At 42.9% G+C, this 19052-nt stretch overlaps 1 protein-coding gene across 2 annotated transcripts in view; it reads left to right on the top strand.

The window, feature by feature from the left end:
- The window catches only part of LOC124037185 (DNA nucleotidylexotransferase), a 143414-nt gene that overhangs the window by 62165 nt on the left and 62197 nt on the right, over window positions 1-19052 (top strand). For both annotated transcript variants that reach the window (XM_046351855.1, XM_046351854.1), the window contains exon 8: window positions 8931-9033. In XM_046351855.1, coding sequence (XP_046207811.1) covers window positions 8931-9033 — 103 coding nt within the window. The remainder of the gene's footprint in view (window positions 1-8930; window positions 9034-19052) is intronic.

Consider the following 19052-nt stretch of genomic DNA (forward strand, 5'->3'; position numbering starts at 1 on the left):
ACCACAGTATGTTCAGGTGTATCATCTTAGCCAACAAAACTGTTCCCCAAGATCCTCAAGAATATAGGAGCTGTTAAAATGAAAACACATTAAAGAATCAGGAAAGTATTATTATTTTCTAGCTGCCACACCATAGCTAACTTATTAAAATGTATTTTTTAATAAGACTCTAAGCACAGCCAAACAACCGACAAATATATTATTCATCCGTGTCGCCCCTGTCATTTACTTGTAAATATCCATTTATATTTTATATGTTCTGCACAGAAGTTATCAATAATATTACAGTTTTTCCTAATGTAATAGTGTTATAAGCTGTATGTACAGTAACTACAGATCAAGTATACAGCCCACAGTAGTAGATGTAGTTGTCTCAGAAACTGTTGCTGCTTTGGCCGGATAACTTGAACACAGCCATGGTGTCACGGCTGATGAAACGAGAGGACCAGGGTGCAGCGTGGGGAGCGTACATGATCTTTTATTTAAGAAGGACGCCGACAAAACAATAAATAATACAAAACCAAACCGTGAAGCTCAACGGCAAAGTGCCATAAAGAAAGTCAACCTCCCACAAACACAGGTGGGAAAAAGGGTACCTAAGTATGGTTCCCAATCAGAGACAACGATAGACAGCTGTCCCTGATTGAGAACCATACCCGGCCAAACACAAAGAAATAGAAAACATAGAACGCAAAACATAGAATTCCCACCCCAACTTAAGCCCCGACCAAACCAAAATAGAGACATAAAAAGGATCTCTAAGGTCAGGGCGTGACACATGGTTTATGGGTACAGCCTTTAAAACATCCATCAGTCTTTCTATTCAAGAAGTCGTATAAGCACACTTTTAGAGCCGTCTGATTGAGTTGGAGTAGATGCTTAAACTATAGCTAAATAAGAATACAGTGTTTTCAGGGAAATGCTGTCATTTCTTTTTCCGTTAACCAGGGCCTTTAAAACCAGGGTTGATTCAGAAGTATCTGCCGACTGTAGACGAAAGAAAGCCTCTAAAGTGATGCCATGACTCAGTGACTGTACTGTAAAAGCTGCCTCTCCTTGGTAATGGAGCTTTCATCCCATTTTAGCAACCTGGACTCAGGGGTAGACGTAACATAGTAAATAGAAATCCATCTCTCTCCATTCAGTATGATATTTTACATTTCATATAGTATGTATTAATTTGTGGATGTCCATCTTCCATTTCGTATGATATGTTACAAATTACAATTTGTTATGGCTAACCTTTGGCTAGGTGGCTGACATTAGCTAGAGTTAGGGGTTATGGTTAGGTTTATGGTTATGGTTATGTAGTGAGGTAATATTTGATATCAATGCATTTATTATAAATAACACTATGCAATGAATATGATCAAAGTCTTTTCAACTGAATATCTGACTCCATTTATCATTATAGAAAAACCATGTGCAATCAAGTATTATGCGTTTAGCTGACTAAGATCAAGGAATATTCATAAGAAGCAAATATCAAAGCAAATATTATTTATTCACCTTGTAAAATGTATTAAATCACATACAAGGCATAACGCTTAAGATACGAAGAATTAACAAGTATTAACAAGAGTTTCCAGGCAAAGCAGGAACAACAAGATGCCTAGAAGCCTAGGAAATGAGAAAAATATTATCCAACCTTTCTTCAATGGACAATATACAGGATAAGAGAACCACAGACCTTCATTTAATTTTTAACTTCTGAAAACCAACCACTATTTATCAATCAAATGATACCAAGTTTACAGTAACCTGATCATCCAGGCCCAATCTCTACAGGATGTCATAGGCTTATGTGAGGGAGACCAATGTAAATAAGAAAACATGCCTGAGAGGACAATAAATCCTTTTGCATGAAGTAATTTAAAATTGACCCTGTACAGATTCAAGTTACCACAGAGATCCTACATCCATATAGATGGCATCAGCCAGGCCGACGCGATTCCCTTTTATCGTTGAGCCGAAGCAAAGAAATTCATCCCAGGACTCAGCTGCTTTCCATAGTGTCAGTGATTAGATCACATGCTAGAAAAAGACTTAATAGCAATAGGTTGAGTCAGAAAAAGTCAGAAAAAGTCCAAAAAATAGTCAATCATCATTATAACAACAAGCGAACAAATGTAAACATAGGACACTCCAATCAAATATCTTAGACCATCACGTGGAGCTTATCAAAAAACAGCCAATGGCTAGCAGAGGGGTGGGACAAAACTCATAACTCACACATATCTTCACATATCCAATGGACTTGGCCATTTGAACAATACGCATTGGAATAAAAATCACACTCAACTGATTACCACACAACAATAAAAGGGTTAAATGTTATAAACATATGTTTGAGACTACATTGTCTCAGGCTAACCGGCTATGTTAGAATTACAGTTAGACAGAGCGTCTGAGCTCCAGGCAAGTGCATTTTAGGAGTTTTAAACATTGGGGTGAGTCTGCACCATTTCTCAAACAAGTCAGGATATTTATTCCCCGCTCACACCACGCAATGAGAGGATGTTTATACATTGTTATCACAAATGTTTAAACCTGTCCTATGCGCAACCAAGACAACCACAGCATAATAAATAAGGTTTCCAAAAAACACTGTGGTTTGTCCAATGATCACGTTGTCATTTAAAACGTGCTGTTCATGCTAACAAGGAATGGTTCATGAATTACAGTGACTTCACACCTTTTGACTTTACCAACATTTTGTTGAGTTACAGCCTGAATTTAAAATGGATTGAATAGAGATTTTTGGGCACTGGCCTACACACTATAATGTAAGCTAACGCACGTTTGTACATCGTGCTGTTCCGTACAGTTGACCTTATTTAAGCGCCCCAAAAACATAATACTTCCAGGTCAACTGTAATATGAATACCATTGTAAAGCACAATTTCTCCCCTTTCCAGCAAAATCAATGACGAGACCTTCATGCTGCCCGTCTCTGCATGATTGAAGGCAATGGAGCTACATCTGCTCTTTTAAAAAATGGCTGGTTGGAAAGAGAAAGCTACTGCATCATAGTGAAAGGGGGAGATAGTGTGGTAAAATGGCTTTTTTCACCCGAATTTGCCAACTTATCACCCCAAATGTAAATGAAACATTCTAAAGAGTTTATATAATGTCTCATTACATACCTATTTGAAAGTTTGTGTAGGGTTTTTAGGGCGGCGATGTGGCTGTCACGGTTTTTGAGAGTCATGATGGCTCGCAGTGATAACCCGAATAATTAACAATTGATTAAATTAACTATTGATGAACTCACAAGTAATTTACACTCACCATTGATAATTTATTGTTTTTAATCTGCGAGAGAAGCGCTACACCTGCTGTAAAGAGGCTGTACGGCACAGTACGTTACGGGACACGCCACACTTTAACGTACAGCGTCAGTTCAACTTTCAACTTTTCTCCAATACTATTGGGCCATTACCATGTCAATCAACGCTGAATCGAAACTTAGTTCACACCCCGGACAGTCGCTACAGTCCCATTAGTTTTCATTGTAGCCTCATTTGAATGCTGCTGTTGCGCAAATGTGTACGGATTGGGATTAGCTACCATTAGCCCATAATGTCAAAGTGGAATTATGTTTTTAGATTAGATTTTTTAAACAAATTCCCTAAAAAATGAAAAAATTAAATGTCTTGAGTCACTAAGTATTCAACCCCTTTGTTATGGCACACCTAAATAACTTCAGGAGTAAAAATGTGCTTAACAAGTCACATAATAAGTTGCATGGACTCACTCTGTGTGCAATAATAGTGTTTAACATGATTTTTTAAATGACTACCTCATCTCTGTACCCCACACATACAATTATCTGTAAGATCCCTCAGTCAAGCAGTGAAGTTTTCCAATACCATTGCAAAGAAGGGAACCTATTGGTAGATGGGTAGAAATAAAGCAGACATTGAATACCACTTTGAGCATGGTGAAGTTATTAATTACACTGGTGTATCAATACACCCAGTCAAAACAAAGATACAACTGTTCTTCCTAACTCAGTTGCCAGAGAGGAAAGAATCTGCTCAGGGAATTCACCATGAGGCCAAAATGACTTTAAAACAGTTGCAGTTTAATGGCTGTGATAGAATAAAAATGAGGATGGATCAACAACATTGTAGTTACTCCAATACTGGCTATGGCGCCTCAAGATGGACAAACAGTACTATTGTCACTTTTTTTTCTTGCGTTAGGAATGAGACCAATGTCAATAAAACATTATTCATAAGATGACACAAAAATACCTTTGCATAGAGTAATTTATTAATTATTAGTAATCTATTAATTATTAATAGTCATTTTAATAAGTTACCACAGAGCTCATACATCCATATACACTGAGTATACAAAACATTAGAGACACCCCTTATTGATGTGACTTGTTAAATCCACTTCAATCAGTGTAGATGAAGAGGAGGAGATGGGTTAAAGAAGGATTTTCAAGCTTAGATACAATTGAGACAATGGGCAAGACACAATATTTAAGTGCCTTTGAAAGGGTAGTAGGTTCCAGGCGCACTGCGTTGTGTCAAAAACTGCTAACACTGTTGTGTTTTCAAAACTCAGTTTCCAGTGTATATCAAGAATGGTCCACTTCCCAAAGGACTTCCAGCCAACTTAGCACAACTGTGGGAAGCATTGGAGTTAACATGGGCCAGCATCCCTGTGGAACACTTTCGACACCTTGTATAGTTCATACCCCAACGAATTGAGGATGTTCTGAGGACAAAAGGGGGAGTCAACTCAATATTAGGGAAGGGAAAAGGGATACCTAGTCAGTTGTACAACTGAATGTATTCAACTGAAATGTGTCTTCCGCATTTAACCCAACCCTTCTGAGGAAGGTGTTCCTAATATTTGGTATACTCAGTATAGATGGCATCCATGCATGTGGGAGTCTGGGAGAGGAAGCGTGTCCATCTGATGAATTGGCATGTGCCTGAACTAAATGCTACACATTAATTGTAGTCTCACCCATTCATTTCTAATGACCAGTCGGGGAACACCACAGGTGTACAAAAGTGAAATAAAACACCCCAAATTTAATGAAAATCATCCAAGTGTATTTTGTGTGTTCAGATGCCCGGAACCTTATGACAATCATATTAAATGAACTACATGTTTCAGAGAGAAAACTTGTAAATCGGTCCAATTCGAACGGAGTACAGCAGGAGGGTTAATCGAAATTACTGATTGCCTCTTATTTGCTTGTGTGACGGATGTGAAACGGCTAGCTTCTCGCGCTAAATAGATTTTGAATCGGTGACGTCACTTGCTCTGAGACCTTGAAGTAGTAGTTCCCCTTGCTCTGCAAGGGCCGCGGCTTTTGTGGAGCGATTGGCAACAATGCTTCGTGGGTGACTGTTGTTGATGTGTGCAGAGGGTCCCTGGTTCGCGCCCGGGTATGGGCGAGGGGACGGTTTAAAATTATACTGTTACATTGATGCTGTTGATCCGGATCACTGGTTGCTGCGGAAAAGGAGGAGGTCAAAAGGGGGGTGAGTGTAAAGGATGTGAAATGGCTACCGAGTTAGCGGTGCTCGTGCAAAAATAGCGTTTCAATTGGTGATGTCACTTGCTCTGAGACCTTGAAGTAGTGGTTCACCTTGCTTTGCAAGGGCCGCGCCTTTTGTGGAGCGATGGGTAACGATGCTTCGTGGGTGACTGTTGTTGATGTGTGCAGAGGGTCCCCAGTTTGCGCCCGGGTATGGGTGAGGGGACGGTCTAAAGTTCTACTGTTACACTTGTCGTCTCCTAATGCCATGGTTTGTACATGTCAGCATATGCGCTACTGGTGTTTAAGTCAGGTGCAGGAGGGCAGAGAGTTGTCATAAGACGCACACTTTATTCGGCAGACGCAAACAAGACACGGACGCAACAGTGTCCACCATCCTCCAGCCAAAGGCAAAAGTGCAAAGTGCGACAAAGTCACAAATAAGCAAAAATGTTTAACAATTAAACATACGCCGGGTTGAAACAAAGTACCCGGGGGAAAAACCAGCCTGGTGCGTCAATACAAAACACGTAACAAAACAATCCCACACAAAGACATGGGGGGGAACAGAGAAATATATATATGCAGTTGATTAGCGAATGTAAACCAGGTGTGCGGAGAACAAGACAAAAAAAATGGAACAATGAAAAATGGAGCGGTGATGGCTAGAAGGCCGCTGAACGTCGCCCGAACAAGGAGGGGAGCTTCGGCGGAAGTCCTGACAGTACATCTCAGTTGTTATTAGAAACAACATTTGTTTAAGCAAGTCAGCCATATCAGCTATGTTTTTATAAAGGCAGTAAAATGAGGCTGAATTAACTGTTTCGCTGCCAGACAAGGCTCTCCCTGATAACCATGTGTAGCAGTGGTAAGATGTTGGGACTGCTGTTGAGATAGCTTTCTGTAAGCCCTAACAGTTTGTGGGCACCGTTTGTCACCGTTATAGTGCAATTCATGTATTGTTTAGTGTTGTGTTGTGTTGTGGCTTTGCTGGCATGCATTCCACTTTTTTTTTGTTTTTGACCCACAAAGACTTACATGCTAAAATCATCACATGGTATGACACTACAAGCTTGGCACACCTGTATTTGGGGAGTTTCGCCCATTCTTCTCTGCAGATCCTCTCCAAGCTCTGTCAGGTTGGATGGGGAACGTAGTTATTATTTTACATTTAAGTCATTTAGCAGACGCTCTTATCCAGAGCGACTTACAAATTGGTGCATTCACCTTATGACATCCAGTGGAACAGCCACTTTACAATAGTGCATCTAAATCTTTTAAGGGGGGGGGGTGAGAAGGATAACTTTATCCTATCCTATCCTATCCTATTTTCAGGTCTCTCCAGAAATGTTTGATCAAGTTCAAGTCTGGGCTTTGGCTGGGCCACTCAAGGACATTCAGAGACTTGCCCCGAAACCACTCCTGCATTGACATGTCTGTGTGCTTAGGGTCATTGTCCTGTTGGAAGGTGAACCTATGCCCCAGTTTGAGGTCCTGAGCGCTCTGGAGCAGGTATTCACTCGCTGTACTCCATTCATCTTTGCCTCGATCCTGACTAGTCTCCCAGTCCCTGCGTTTACTAGGTTAAGACTATAAGACCAGACTGAAATTGGCTTCTGGAGCACACACCTCGATAAATCCTTGGTGTTTGAGATTTGATTGGAGGCAAACTGAATTTATGCTGATGATTTTCCCCCGGCCTCCAGTTTTGCTATTCATGACACACACTTACGTGGTGCAATCAAGTGCATTTTGCTAGCACAGCAGAGGTTAGCTCAGAGATTTACTTAACCACACTGCCTTGGTATTAGGTAGAAGTGTGTTGTGGCATATTTTCATGAAAGTAGTGTCCATTCATTAGATGTGGGTGTATCCAAAAAGGTTACAAATCTTTACTAGCTCTCTCACCTCACAGCCTCTGTGTCTCATTGAATCAGAATGTGGAACTCAGAATGATCGTCCTCAGTCCTTAGTAATTCACTTCAAATTACTCCAACTTTACAATTTGGCACATGATGTCTTAGTTCTAAATCAAAATTTTGCTTAATGGTTAGATGGAAGTGCTTTTCAATCAACCTGAGCAACAGATTGTCCGTGATTGTGTAATTGTGCATCAGACTGGCCATAGTACTTTCAAAGCGTAAAATGCCCCGGATCTATCACAATAAAGCTATGACCTTATCTTCAGTCAGACTAAACATGTGAGCCAGGTACTGTCTATGTCTGCGAGGTAGACCTCCCTGCTGTGCTACAACTGAGCTGGAGAGGCATTAGCATGCCTTGTTGAGCTCTAAGCAGCTGTTGTCTCATTCCTTGCCCACTGAATTAGACACAATGACCTTTTGCTGCAGACCTCTTCCCCTCAGACAGTCTGTTTGTCCTCTCATTTTTCTTTCTTTGACGCCCTGCTGCTCTGTTACTCCCATCATTCCGATGGCGGCGATGTGGACGAGATCAAACGGCGCTTTAAGACACCGGCCCGATTTGTTGCTGTTTTGACGTGTTAACCGTAAGATTGGCGCTGTATGACTGTATGACTATATGACTGTATGACTGTGGGTGCCTGTCGATCAAAGAGGGGCGATCAGGAACTGAAAGAAACGTGTGGTTTGCCTCAGTGCCCTGGGATGACACCAACAGGGTTACCTAGAGCCACCCAGGCCCAGGTTCTGAGGGGGCATGCTGCTCCTCTATAAACTACCTGCAGGATGACAATCAGGCATAACTTCGCTACAGGCCTTTGAGGGCCAACTCCCAACAGTCACAGGCAGTGCTTAGGTTCTTTGTATCAATATACTCTTTGTGCAACTCACTGTTGATGCCATCTGAGCCAGAGACTAGTAGAGCTGGTGGGTTTCCATGATTTAATACACTTTTTTGATCATCCTCTCAGGGCAGCTGGTTCCAATTAGATTCATAGCAGAAAAATAGAGACCTCCAGATCTCTTGTTTGATAGGTTGGTTAAATAAGGTCTTCGGGCCTTTAGGTCTAGAAACAGGTTTTTGAGGTTGTCCTATTAGGAATCAGTACACTTTCCCTCTACTCATCTGTCTATCTGTTCACGGCTCACATTTCTGCTGACGTTGAGAGACTACATATTGTGTGAGCAGCCATGCTCAGTACGAGTGTTCTTTATTACAGTAATCCAAGTAAGAAAGTTATGATTCTCATAAAAGGGAAGGCTCTGCTGACAGCTGAGACAACAAAAATGAGCTTTTGAACTTAATGACGCAGGACAAATTGCTTGTTTGAATAACATAAAAAGTCAAATCCAGTAATATACTCCTTTCCCCCAATGGCCAGGCCACAGGCCATCTTACTGTGTAACAGTTATCCAGTGTGACTAAAGATCTTCTCATTTAATTATGTATTGCTTGCTTTGACTGGTGACAATGGTCTTAAGTCACTTTCTGTCCCCAGGGGGAAAGAGTATGGGCATGATGTGGACTTCCTCTTGACTATGCCTGAGATGGGGAAAGAAGAGGGGCTACTGCTTCATGTGATTGACAGACTGAAGGACCAGGTAAATTAATGTATTATTGCATATACAGTAGACAACGCTCAATGACTATGATTGAACAGTATAGCAGTTATACAGGATATACAGTAAAAAAACATCAGTCCCCTCAGAAGGTTCCAGGGTGATTAGTTACCCTTTACCAAGATTAATAGTAGAAAAGCACAGCACTAAGTGATGTTTGGATTGTGGCAACATCAAGTGGAGTATCACTTCAGTAAAGATTGGAGGGTGCAGTTTTGGTGAAGGTTTGTTTGATTATAAAGGTAAATTCTACTTAATTGCATTCTTTCAACAAAAAGTTGAAAAGAGAGTAAAACCCTTGATTAGCAGCTTAGTCAATGCTGACAACGAACAACTAGTTTGTCTCCTCAACGTATGGATCTTGTGACTCCTCCCACATCTGTCCTAGTGCACATACACTACCGCAAAGACTGAGTACGATGTGCCTAACTGTAACGAACATGAGGGGAGACAGAGAGCTGGTTTCAAGCGCAGGGCGCAGCAAGTGTTTATTGCAAAGGACCACAGGAGGAGGCAGGTAGCTGGGTCCAGGGCCAGGCAGAAAGTCATACACAGGTGTTCAAAAGGGACAACAGTACAGGCAGGTAAAGGCAAGATCGGGCAATAGGTAGATAACAGGAAATCCGATAAAATACAGGCAGGGAATATGCAAAAGGCGTCATTAGTGAGGCAAAAACTATCATACACGGGAGGAGTAAATCACGGGAAACCCAGCGCTCCAAAAGACATGTGTCACAAAACAAACAATACCTCACAGGGATGGGGTGCAAAGAACTGAACTACAAAGTGTGATAATGACTTACAGGTGTGTGAACAGGTAATTAGAATTCAGGTGATTGGGATCTGGACAGTGAGCTGCGTTCGGGGGATCTAGGTGTTTGAACGTGTGAGCTGGAAAGTGGGCTGGAAAGTGAGCTGTGTTCAGGGGATCTACATGTTTGAGGCTGTGAGATCCACCCCTCAGAAAGAAATGCGTTGAAACAAAACAGAGAAAAAAATTTAGAAAGAATGTTCTCAGAATGCAGTAGAGAAAAAACAAAGACATGTTTGTAGAGTTGAGAGAGTAATATGAACAGAGAAAAAGAGGAGAGGGCTGAGGGGAATTGGGTTAGTGCCCTACAGTGTGGAGAGGGATAAAGTGATTGTAGGAGAGGATGATTACAGAGCGAAGTGCATATGAGTTGGCACATAAGGAGGCAATAATAAGATGGTCACACCAATATCGAGGGCCTCGGCCCAGGAAATGATTATTTAAATGTGGTTTATACAGTTAACCTGGCTTTGAGAGAGAGAGTCAGAGAGAGAACGAGGTAGAAAGAGATGGGGTGCGGGGGGACGTGTTCTTTGGTAGCACCATACTCCTCTCCTCTGAGACAGTTGATGGATTTCATGTTGGAGGGGCTGAAAAGAGAACATTGTTTGATGAAGAGCAGGGCTGTGGTGTCTACTGTAGCTGCAGGCCTGTTTTTGTCATTTCTGCCTGGCTTTAAAAATCGTTCCCCTTTCCTTCCACCCCCACCCTCTACCCCCAGCCTTAACTTGCTTTAATGTGCATTCTTTTGATAAAACCTCCTATGCTAACACGCACGCACGCACGCACGCACGCACGCACGCACGCACGCACGCACGCACGCACACACACACACACACACACACACACACACACACACACACACACACACACACACACACACACACACACACACACACACACACACACACACACACACACACACACTCTGGTTATTGCTGGTTCCTCCCACCCTTTGGTGAGAGGAGAGGGGGATGGGAAGGAAGAAACTTCCCTAGATAGTGTCCCTGGCATGGGGGAGGAATATGTCCATAGGAAAGGGAGCACGGGAGACCGTGATAAAGTGGAGGTAGCAGAGGTTGACTCTAAGTCGTGTAACCTTGTCATCTTCAATCTGGTCACCCGGGGGCCACATGTCGTCAACTCTTTGCCTATGCTGAATATCATGGCTTTTTTTCCCCCTTTAACCTTGGGGGGAGGTAAAAATCTATCTATCTGGAAATGTCCTTGTGAAAATGGGCTTCATCATTTCTTCTGATGGATATGAAAGCATAACTTGGGGGCACAAGCAAAGGTCAGCCAGACATTTCGATGGTAGACGGATGAGATGCAGCTATTTGCCCTGGTAATAGCAACGGAGAACGTGAGAGGGCGATGCCTCCTCCACCATTCACCAATCATCTGCTCTAACTGTCCGGGTGGTAGTGGTAGATTCATTTCCATTGCAGTGCGCTATGTAGATCAAGTACTGATGTAATGATATTATATGATTATGGATATGTTGGCCATAGTACTTCCTAAGCAACAACAGTAGCCATAGGGCACATGAATTAGATATGTTATGAGATTTGATTCCCATAAACTGTATACTGTGCAGTTGAGACGTGTGTAGAGACATTTTTGAGAGACAGTAATACTGGGGTTATTTAAAAGTCAAGGACAATTATTTGGTTTAATCAAGTCACACTCAAAACACACTAAAAGCACCCCAACCTCCAGTGGATTATGCACATAAAGTTATGGCATTTTATTTCCATGACAAGTTCCAACGATCCAATCAAATGAATTGCTCACATACACATGCTTAGCAGATGTTATTGTGGGTGTAGTGAAATGCTTGTGTTTCCAGCTTCAACATTAATATCTAACAATTAATATATAACAATTTCACAACAAAACACACAATATACACAAATCTAAAGTAACAAAATGGAATTAAGAATATATAAATATTTGGACGAGCAATGTCGAAGCAGCATAGACTAAAATACAGCAGAATAGAATATAGTAATTTATATGCATATGAGATGAGTAATGCAAAATATGTAAACATTATTAAAGTGAAGAGTGTTTCATTAAGTGGCCAGGGATATCAAGTATATGTATATAGGGCAGCAGCCTCTAAGGTGCAAGTGATGGCTATTTAACCACCCTCTGGAGAGCCCTGCGATTGTGGGTGGTGCAGTTGCCATACCAGGTGGTGATACAGCCCGAGAGGATGCTCTCAATTGTGATTCTGTAAAAGTTTGTTTGAGCTTTAGGTGCCAAGCCAATTTTCTGCAGCCTGCTAAGGTTGAAGAGGCGCTGTTGCGCCTTCTTCAGTGTGGGTGGACCATTTCAGTTTGTCAGTGATGTGTTCACTGAGGAACTTGAAGCTTTCCACCTGCTCCACTGCAGTCTCGTCAATGTGAATAGTGGGGTGCTCCCTCTGCTGTTTCCCGAATCAAATTAAATCAAATGTATTTATAAAGCCCGTTTTACATCAGCTGATATCTCAAAGTGCTGTAGAGAAACCCAGCCTAAAACACCAAACAGCAAGCAATGCAGGTGCAGAAGAACGGTGGCTAGGAAAAACTCCCTAGAAAGGCTAGAACCTAAGAAAAAATCCAGAGAGGAACCAGGCTATGAGGAGTGGCCAGTTCTCTTCTGACTGTGCCGGGTGGAGATTATAACAGAACATGGCCAAGATGTTTAAATGTTCATAGATGACCAGCAGGGTCAAATAATAATAATCACAGTGGTTGTCGAGGGTGCAACTGGTCAGCACCTCAGGAGTAAATGTCATTTGGCTTTTCATATTTGTTCATTCAGAGTATCTCTACCGCTCCTGCTGTCTCTAGAGAGTTGAAAACAGCAGGTCTGGGACAGGTAGCACGTCCGGTGAACAGGTCAGGGTTCCATAGCCGCAGGCAGAACAGTTGAAACTGGAGCAGCAGCACGGCCAGGTGGACTGGGGACAGCAAGGAGTCATCAGGCCAGGTAGTCCTGAGGCATGGTCCTAGGGCTCAGGTCCTCTGAGAGAGAGAGAGAGAGAGAGAGAGAGAGAGAGAGAGAGAGAGAGAGAGAGAGAGAGAGAGAGAGAGAGAATTAGAGAGCATTCTTAAATTCACACAGGACACCGGATAAGACAGGATAAATACATCATATATAACAAACTGACCCGAGCCCCCCGACACATACACTACTGCAGCATAAATACTGGAGGCTGAGACAGGAAGGGTCGGGAGACAGTGTGGCCCCGTAGGATGATATCCCTGGACAGGGACAAAAAGGAAGGATATAACCCCACCCACTTTGCCAAAGCACAGCCTCCACACTACTAGACGGATATCTTCAAGCACCAGCTTACCATCCTAAGACAAGGCCGAGTATAGCCCACAAAGATCTCCGCCATGGCACAACCCAAGGGGGGGGGGGCGCCAACCCAGACAGGAAGATCACATCAGTGACTCAACCCACTCAAGTGACGCTCCCCTCCTAGGGACGGCATGGAAGTGCACCAGTAAGCCAGTGACTCAGCCCCTGAAATAGGGTTAGAGGCAGAGAATCCCAGTGGAGAGAGGGGAACCGGCCAGGCAGACACAGCAAGGGTGGTTCGTTGTTCCATTGCCTTTCCATTCACCTTCACACTCCTGGGCCAGACTACACTCAATCACAGGACCTACTGAAGAGATGAATCTTCAATAAAGACTTAACCACTTGCTCCTACCTGGCACGCAGGCGTCCCATCTAGAGCTCTGGAAATGCAAATGCGCTACGCTAAATGCTAATAGTATTAGTTAAAACTCAAACGTTCATTAAAATACACATGCAGGGTATTGAATTAAAGCTACATTCGTTGTGAATCCAGGCAACAAGTCAGATTTTTAAAATGCTTTTCGGCAAAAGCATGAGAAGCTATTATCTGATAGCATGTAACACCCCAAAAGACCCGCAGGGGACGTAAACAAAATAATTAGCATAGTCGGCGCTACACAAACCACACAAATAAAATATAAAACATTCATTACCTTTGACCATCTTCTTTGTTGGCACTCCTAGATGTCCCATAATCACTATTGGGTCTTTTTTTCAATTAAATCGGTCCATATATAGCCTAGATATCGATCTATGAAGACTGTGTGATAAACGGAAAAAATAGCGTCTTATAACGTAACGTCATTTTTTTTAATTAAAAAAGTTGACGATAAACTTTCACAAAACACTTCTAAATACTTTTGTAATGCAACTTTAGGTATTAGTAAACGTTAATCATCGATCAAATTAATCACGAGGCGAAGTGTTTTCTATAGGGGTCCGTCTTGAAATACTGTCCGTGTATTTCTCAACCAAAATATCCGGTCGGAGACCGGAAGAAATGGGCTGTCTCTTGTTCGTTTGACCAAGAAACAAATCCTAGGCAAATGACAAGACTGTTGACATCGTGTGGAAGCTGTAGGTACTGCAACCTCAGCCATATTTAATGTCTTTCGCCCATAACAATGGGTTGAAGCGGCGGATGGATATGTTTTTCCACTTTCATTGATCAGATTTTCCTGCACTTTCCAATGAAACGCACGTTCTGTTAAAGTCACAGCCGTGATTTAACCAGTTTTATAAACGTCTGAGTGTTTTCTATCCACACATACTAATCATATGCATATACTATATTCCTGGCATGAGTAGCAGGGCGCTGAAATGTTGCACGATTTTTAACAGAATGTTTGAAAAAGTAGAGGGTAGACTGAAGAGGTTAAATGTTGAGACCGAGTCTGCGTCTCTCACATGGGTAGGCAGACCATTCCATTAAAATGGAGCTCTATAGGAGAAAGCCCTGCCTTCAGCTGTTTGCTTAGAAATTCTAGGGACAGTCAGGAGGTCTGCGTCTTGTGACCGTAGCGTACATGTAGGTATGTACGGCAGAACCTAATCGGAAAGATAGGTAGGAGCAAGCCCATGTAATGCTTTGTAGGTTAGCAGTAAAACCTTGAAATCAGCACTTGCCTTAACATGAAGCCAGTGTAGAGAGGCTAGCACTGGAGTAATATGATCACATTTTTTGGGGTTCCAGTCAAGATTCTAGCAGCCTTGTTTAGCAAGAACTGAAGTTTATTTAGTGCTTTATCCGGGTAGCCGGAAAGTAGTGCATTGCAGTAGTCTAACCGAGAAGTGACAAAAGCATGGATTAAGTTTTCTGCATAATATTTGGACAGAACGTTTCTGATTTTTGCAATGTTACGTAGATGGAAAAATGATGACAGAAATATGTGCTATGGGGCGATAGTCATTCAGTCCAGTTACCTTTGTTTTCTTGGGTACAGGAACAATGGTGGACATCTTGAAGCATGCGGGGACAGCAAACTGGGAGAGGAAAAGATTGAATATGTATGTAAACATTTCAGCCATTTCTGAGGACACGGCTCGGGATGCCTTCTGGGCCAACAGCCTTGCGAGGGTTCACACGCATAAATGTGTTACTCACGTCAGCCATGGAGAATGAGAGCCCACAGTCCTTGATAGCTGGCTGCGTCGGTGGCACTGTGTTATCCTTAAAGCGGGTGAAAAGGGTGTTTAGTGTGATGTCGGTGTCCACGATGTGGCTGGTTTTCCCTTTGTAGTCCATGATTGTCTGTAGACCCTGCCACATATGTCTTGTGTCTGAGCCGTTGAATTGCGACTCCACTTTGTCTCTGTACTGACGTTTGAGGGATAACTACCCTGTTTGTATTTGGCCATGTTCCCAATTACCTTGCCATGGTTAAATGTGGTCGTTCATGCTTTCAGTTTTGTGCGAATGCTGCCATCTATCCACGGTTTCTGGTTTGGGTATGTTTTAAGTCATAGTGGGTACAACATCTTCTGTACAATTCCTGATAAAGTCAGTCACCGTATCCGTGTATTCGTCTATATTATTGTCAGTGACTACACGGAACATATCCCAGTCCGTGTGATCAAAACAATCTTGAAGCATGGATTCCAATTTGTCAGACACGCATTGAATAGGCCTTAACACAGGTACTTCCAGTTTGAGTTTCTGCCTATAGGAATGGAGAAGCAAAATCATATTTGTCGAAGGGAGGGTGGTGGAGGGCCTTGTAGGCATTTTGAAAAGTTGAGTAGCAGTGGTCCAAAGTTTTTTCAGAGTGCATGCTACAGTCAATGTGTTGGTAGAACTTCGGTATCGTTTTCCACCGATTATCTTTGTTAAGTTCCCCGCCTACAGTAAATGCAGGCTCAGGATATGTGGTTTCCAGTTTGCATAGGGTCTAGTGTAGTTCTTTGAGGGACGTCGTGGTAAAGGCTTGATGGGGAATATACACAGCTGTGACTATAACAGAAGATAGTTCCCTTTGGAGGTAATGCGGTCTGCATTTGATTGTGAGGTATTCTAAGTCGGGTGAACAAAAGGACTTGAGATTCTATATCTTATCACAATCACACCATGAGTAGTTAATCATGAAACAGATTTCTATTCCTGTCTGTGCGATGAACTGAGAACCCAGTTTGCTGTATGGACTCAGACAGTATATCCCGAGAGAGCCATGTTTCCGTGAAACAGAGTATGTTACAATCCCTGATGTCTCTCTGGAAGGAGATCCTACCCTTGAACTCGTCAACATATCCAGAGACTTAACATTAGTGAGTAATATACTAGGAAGTGGTGGGTGGTGTGCGCGCCTCCAGAGTCGGACTAGGAGTCCACTCCGAATACCTCTTCTCCGCCGGCGGTATTTTGGATCAGCCTCTGGAATCAGTTCAATTGCCAAACAAAGGATCCAATTTGGGAAAGTCGTACTCCTGGTCGTAATGCTGTTGAATTACCGCCACTGTGATATTCAAAAGTTATTTCCGGTTGTATGTAATAACACCGAAAGAATTCTGGGCTACCAATGTAAGAAATAGCATAAAAAACAAAATACTGCAAAGTTGCTTTGGAGCTAGAAGCATGGCTGCACTATCTGTCAGCGCCACTAAGGGCAATGTGATTGCCTATTACCATCTAGTAGACTTGGGACGAGCTAGGGCTTTGGGGATGGGGTTGAGAATGGCCTTAAACCAAACGCTACGGCTTCGAGCATTGCAGGTTCAATCCCAGTGCTAGGGATTTGTTTTGTTATTTTATTTTTCTGTTTTAACCCTATCCCGAACCTTTACCCTAACCAGTCAGAATTTTGCCTAAATGTACAATTCGGTTTCACTTTTGCCCAGTTTGACTGCAAAACATGACGTAATAAAAACAACAAGACACTCCATATCTCTATTGCCTGCAGTTATCACAATTGTCTCCATTTGCTTTGGTGGTTGCGTTGTCTAAAAGAAAACTACAGCTGATTTTTGTTCTTTCACTGACATTGGATGAACACACACACACACACACACACACACACACACACACACACACACACACACACACACACACACACACACACACACACACACACACACACACACACACACACACACACACACACACACACACACACACACACACACACACACACACACACACACACACACACACACACACACACACACACACACACAGTCTTGAATAACTGACCTTGTGGGGACACAATCCTATTTTCCCTAGCCCTTAACCTAAACCCAAAAACCTAACCCTAAACCTAACCCTAGCACCTAACCCTAATTCTAACCCTAAAACCCTAACCCTAACCTTAACCTTAAACCCCTTAGAAATAGCATTTGACCTTGTAGGACTAACAAAATGTCTAACAAAATGTCAAATCTGTGTTTGTTTACTATTATTGGACTGCTGGTCCCCACAAGTAGAGTTAAACATGTCTACACAGTACACACAAACACACAGACAGAAGTTTCAAAATGCTCCACTTTAATTTCAGTAATCAGACCGGACTGTTCTGGCAAAGCTTTGAATCAAAGGAAAACACAGATCAAACATAGCCTGCTAACACACACTAATCTGGGATATGAAGGGAGGGTTTGTGCTCTGATTCAGAGAAAATTTGACATTAGATCACAGCGGCCCGTGTCCCTGTCACCGCTTTGACCGCCGCTCCCTTTGTCCTCTGGGGCAGGTGGCCATGGAGGCAGCTTGCTTGTCCTCTGGGGCAGGTGGCCATGGAGGCAGCTTGCTTGTCCTCTGGGGCAGGTGGCCATGGAGGCAGCCTGCTTGTCCTCTGGGGCAGGTGGCCATGGAGGCAGCTTGCTTGTCCTCTGGGGCAGGTGGCCATGGAGGCAGCCTGCTTGTCCTCTGGGGCAAGTGGCCATGGAGGCAGCTTGCTTGTCCTCTGGGGCAAGTGGCCATGGAGGCAGCCTGCTTGTCCTCTGGGGCAGGTGGCCATGGAGGCAGCTTGCTTGTCCTCTGGGGCAGGTGGCCATGGAGGCATCCTGCTTGTCCTCTGGGGCAGGTGGCCATGGAGGCAGCCTTCTTGTCCTCTCGGGCAGGTGGCCATGGAGGTAGCTTGCTTGTCCTCTGGGGCAGGTGGCCATGGAGGCAGCCTGCTTGTCCTCTGGGGCAGGTGGCCATGGAGGTAGCTTGCTTGTCCTCTGGGGCGGGTGGCCATGGTGGCAGCCTGCTTGTCAGTTGTTTGTCACACACTTGAAAAGAACGAAACAAAATAAATAATGAAATAAGAATTTTATCAATTTGGCAAGCCACAGAATTCCATCACATGCATTTGTGTTTTTTGTCTTAAAGGCAAAGCTTAACTTCAAAGATTAACTCCCTGCAACATGTCCGCCTCATTAATTCCCTCTGTAAATAGTTCTGGTGAGATAAGCTTACGATGGGATGCTCTCTGACATCACCTGCTGCATTTTAGAAGATTACAGTGTGGCGTTGCGCTAAACAGCCATCCTAGACAGAAACTTTAAGGCGTCACTTTTTTATGGTGGGTTTGTGTGCGTGGGGCCGTAGGCTTCATCAAAGGAAGGGCACTCATGTTTAGACACTTATGGTCTGTAAAACTGTCGCTGACTCATGAATTATTTCGCTCAAGGCATTGTTGTGTCTTTGGCTATGAATGATTAAGTGATATGACATGTTATTCTATAAAATCCTTTCTCCATAATTAATATTACCTGATTGAGCTTATCATGTATAACAAGTTGAATCAGCAATACAAAATTGGGTTTAATTATTTATTTCCTAAATACCTAACTAATCACGCAGAATTACATAGACACAGAATTAATTATACCTTGATTACAAATTACGTCATAAAGGAAA

Source organism: Oncorhynchus gorbuscha, linkage group LG06 (assembly GCF_021184085.1).
Source record: "Oncorhynchus gorbuscha isolate QuinsamMale2020 ecotype Even-year linkage group LG06, OgorEven_v1.0, whole genome shotgun sequence".
Lineage (NCBI taxonomy): Eukaryota > Metazoa > Chordata > Actinopteri > Salmoniformes > Salmonidae > Oncorhynchus > Oncorhynchus gorbuscha.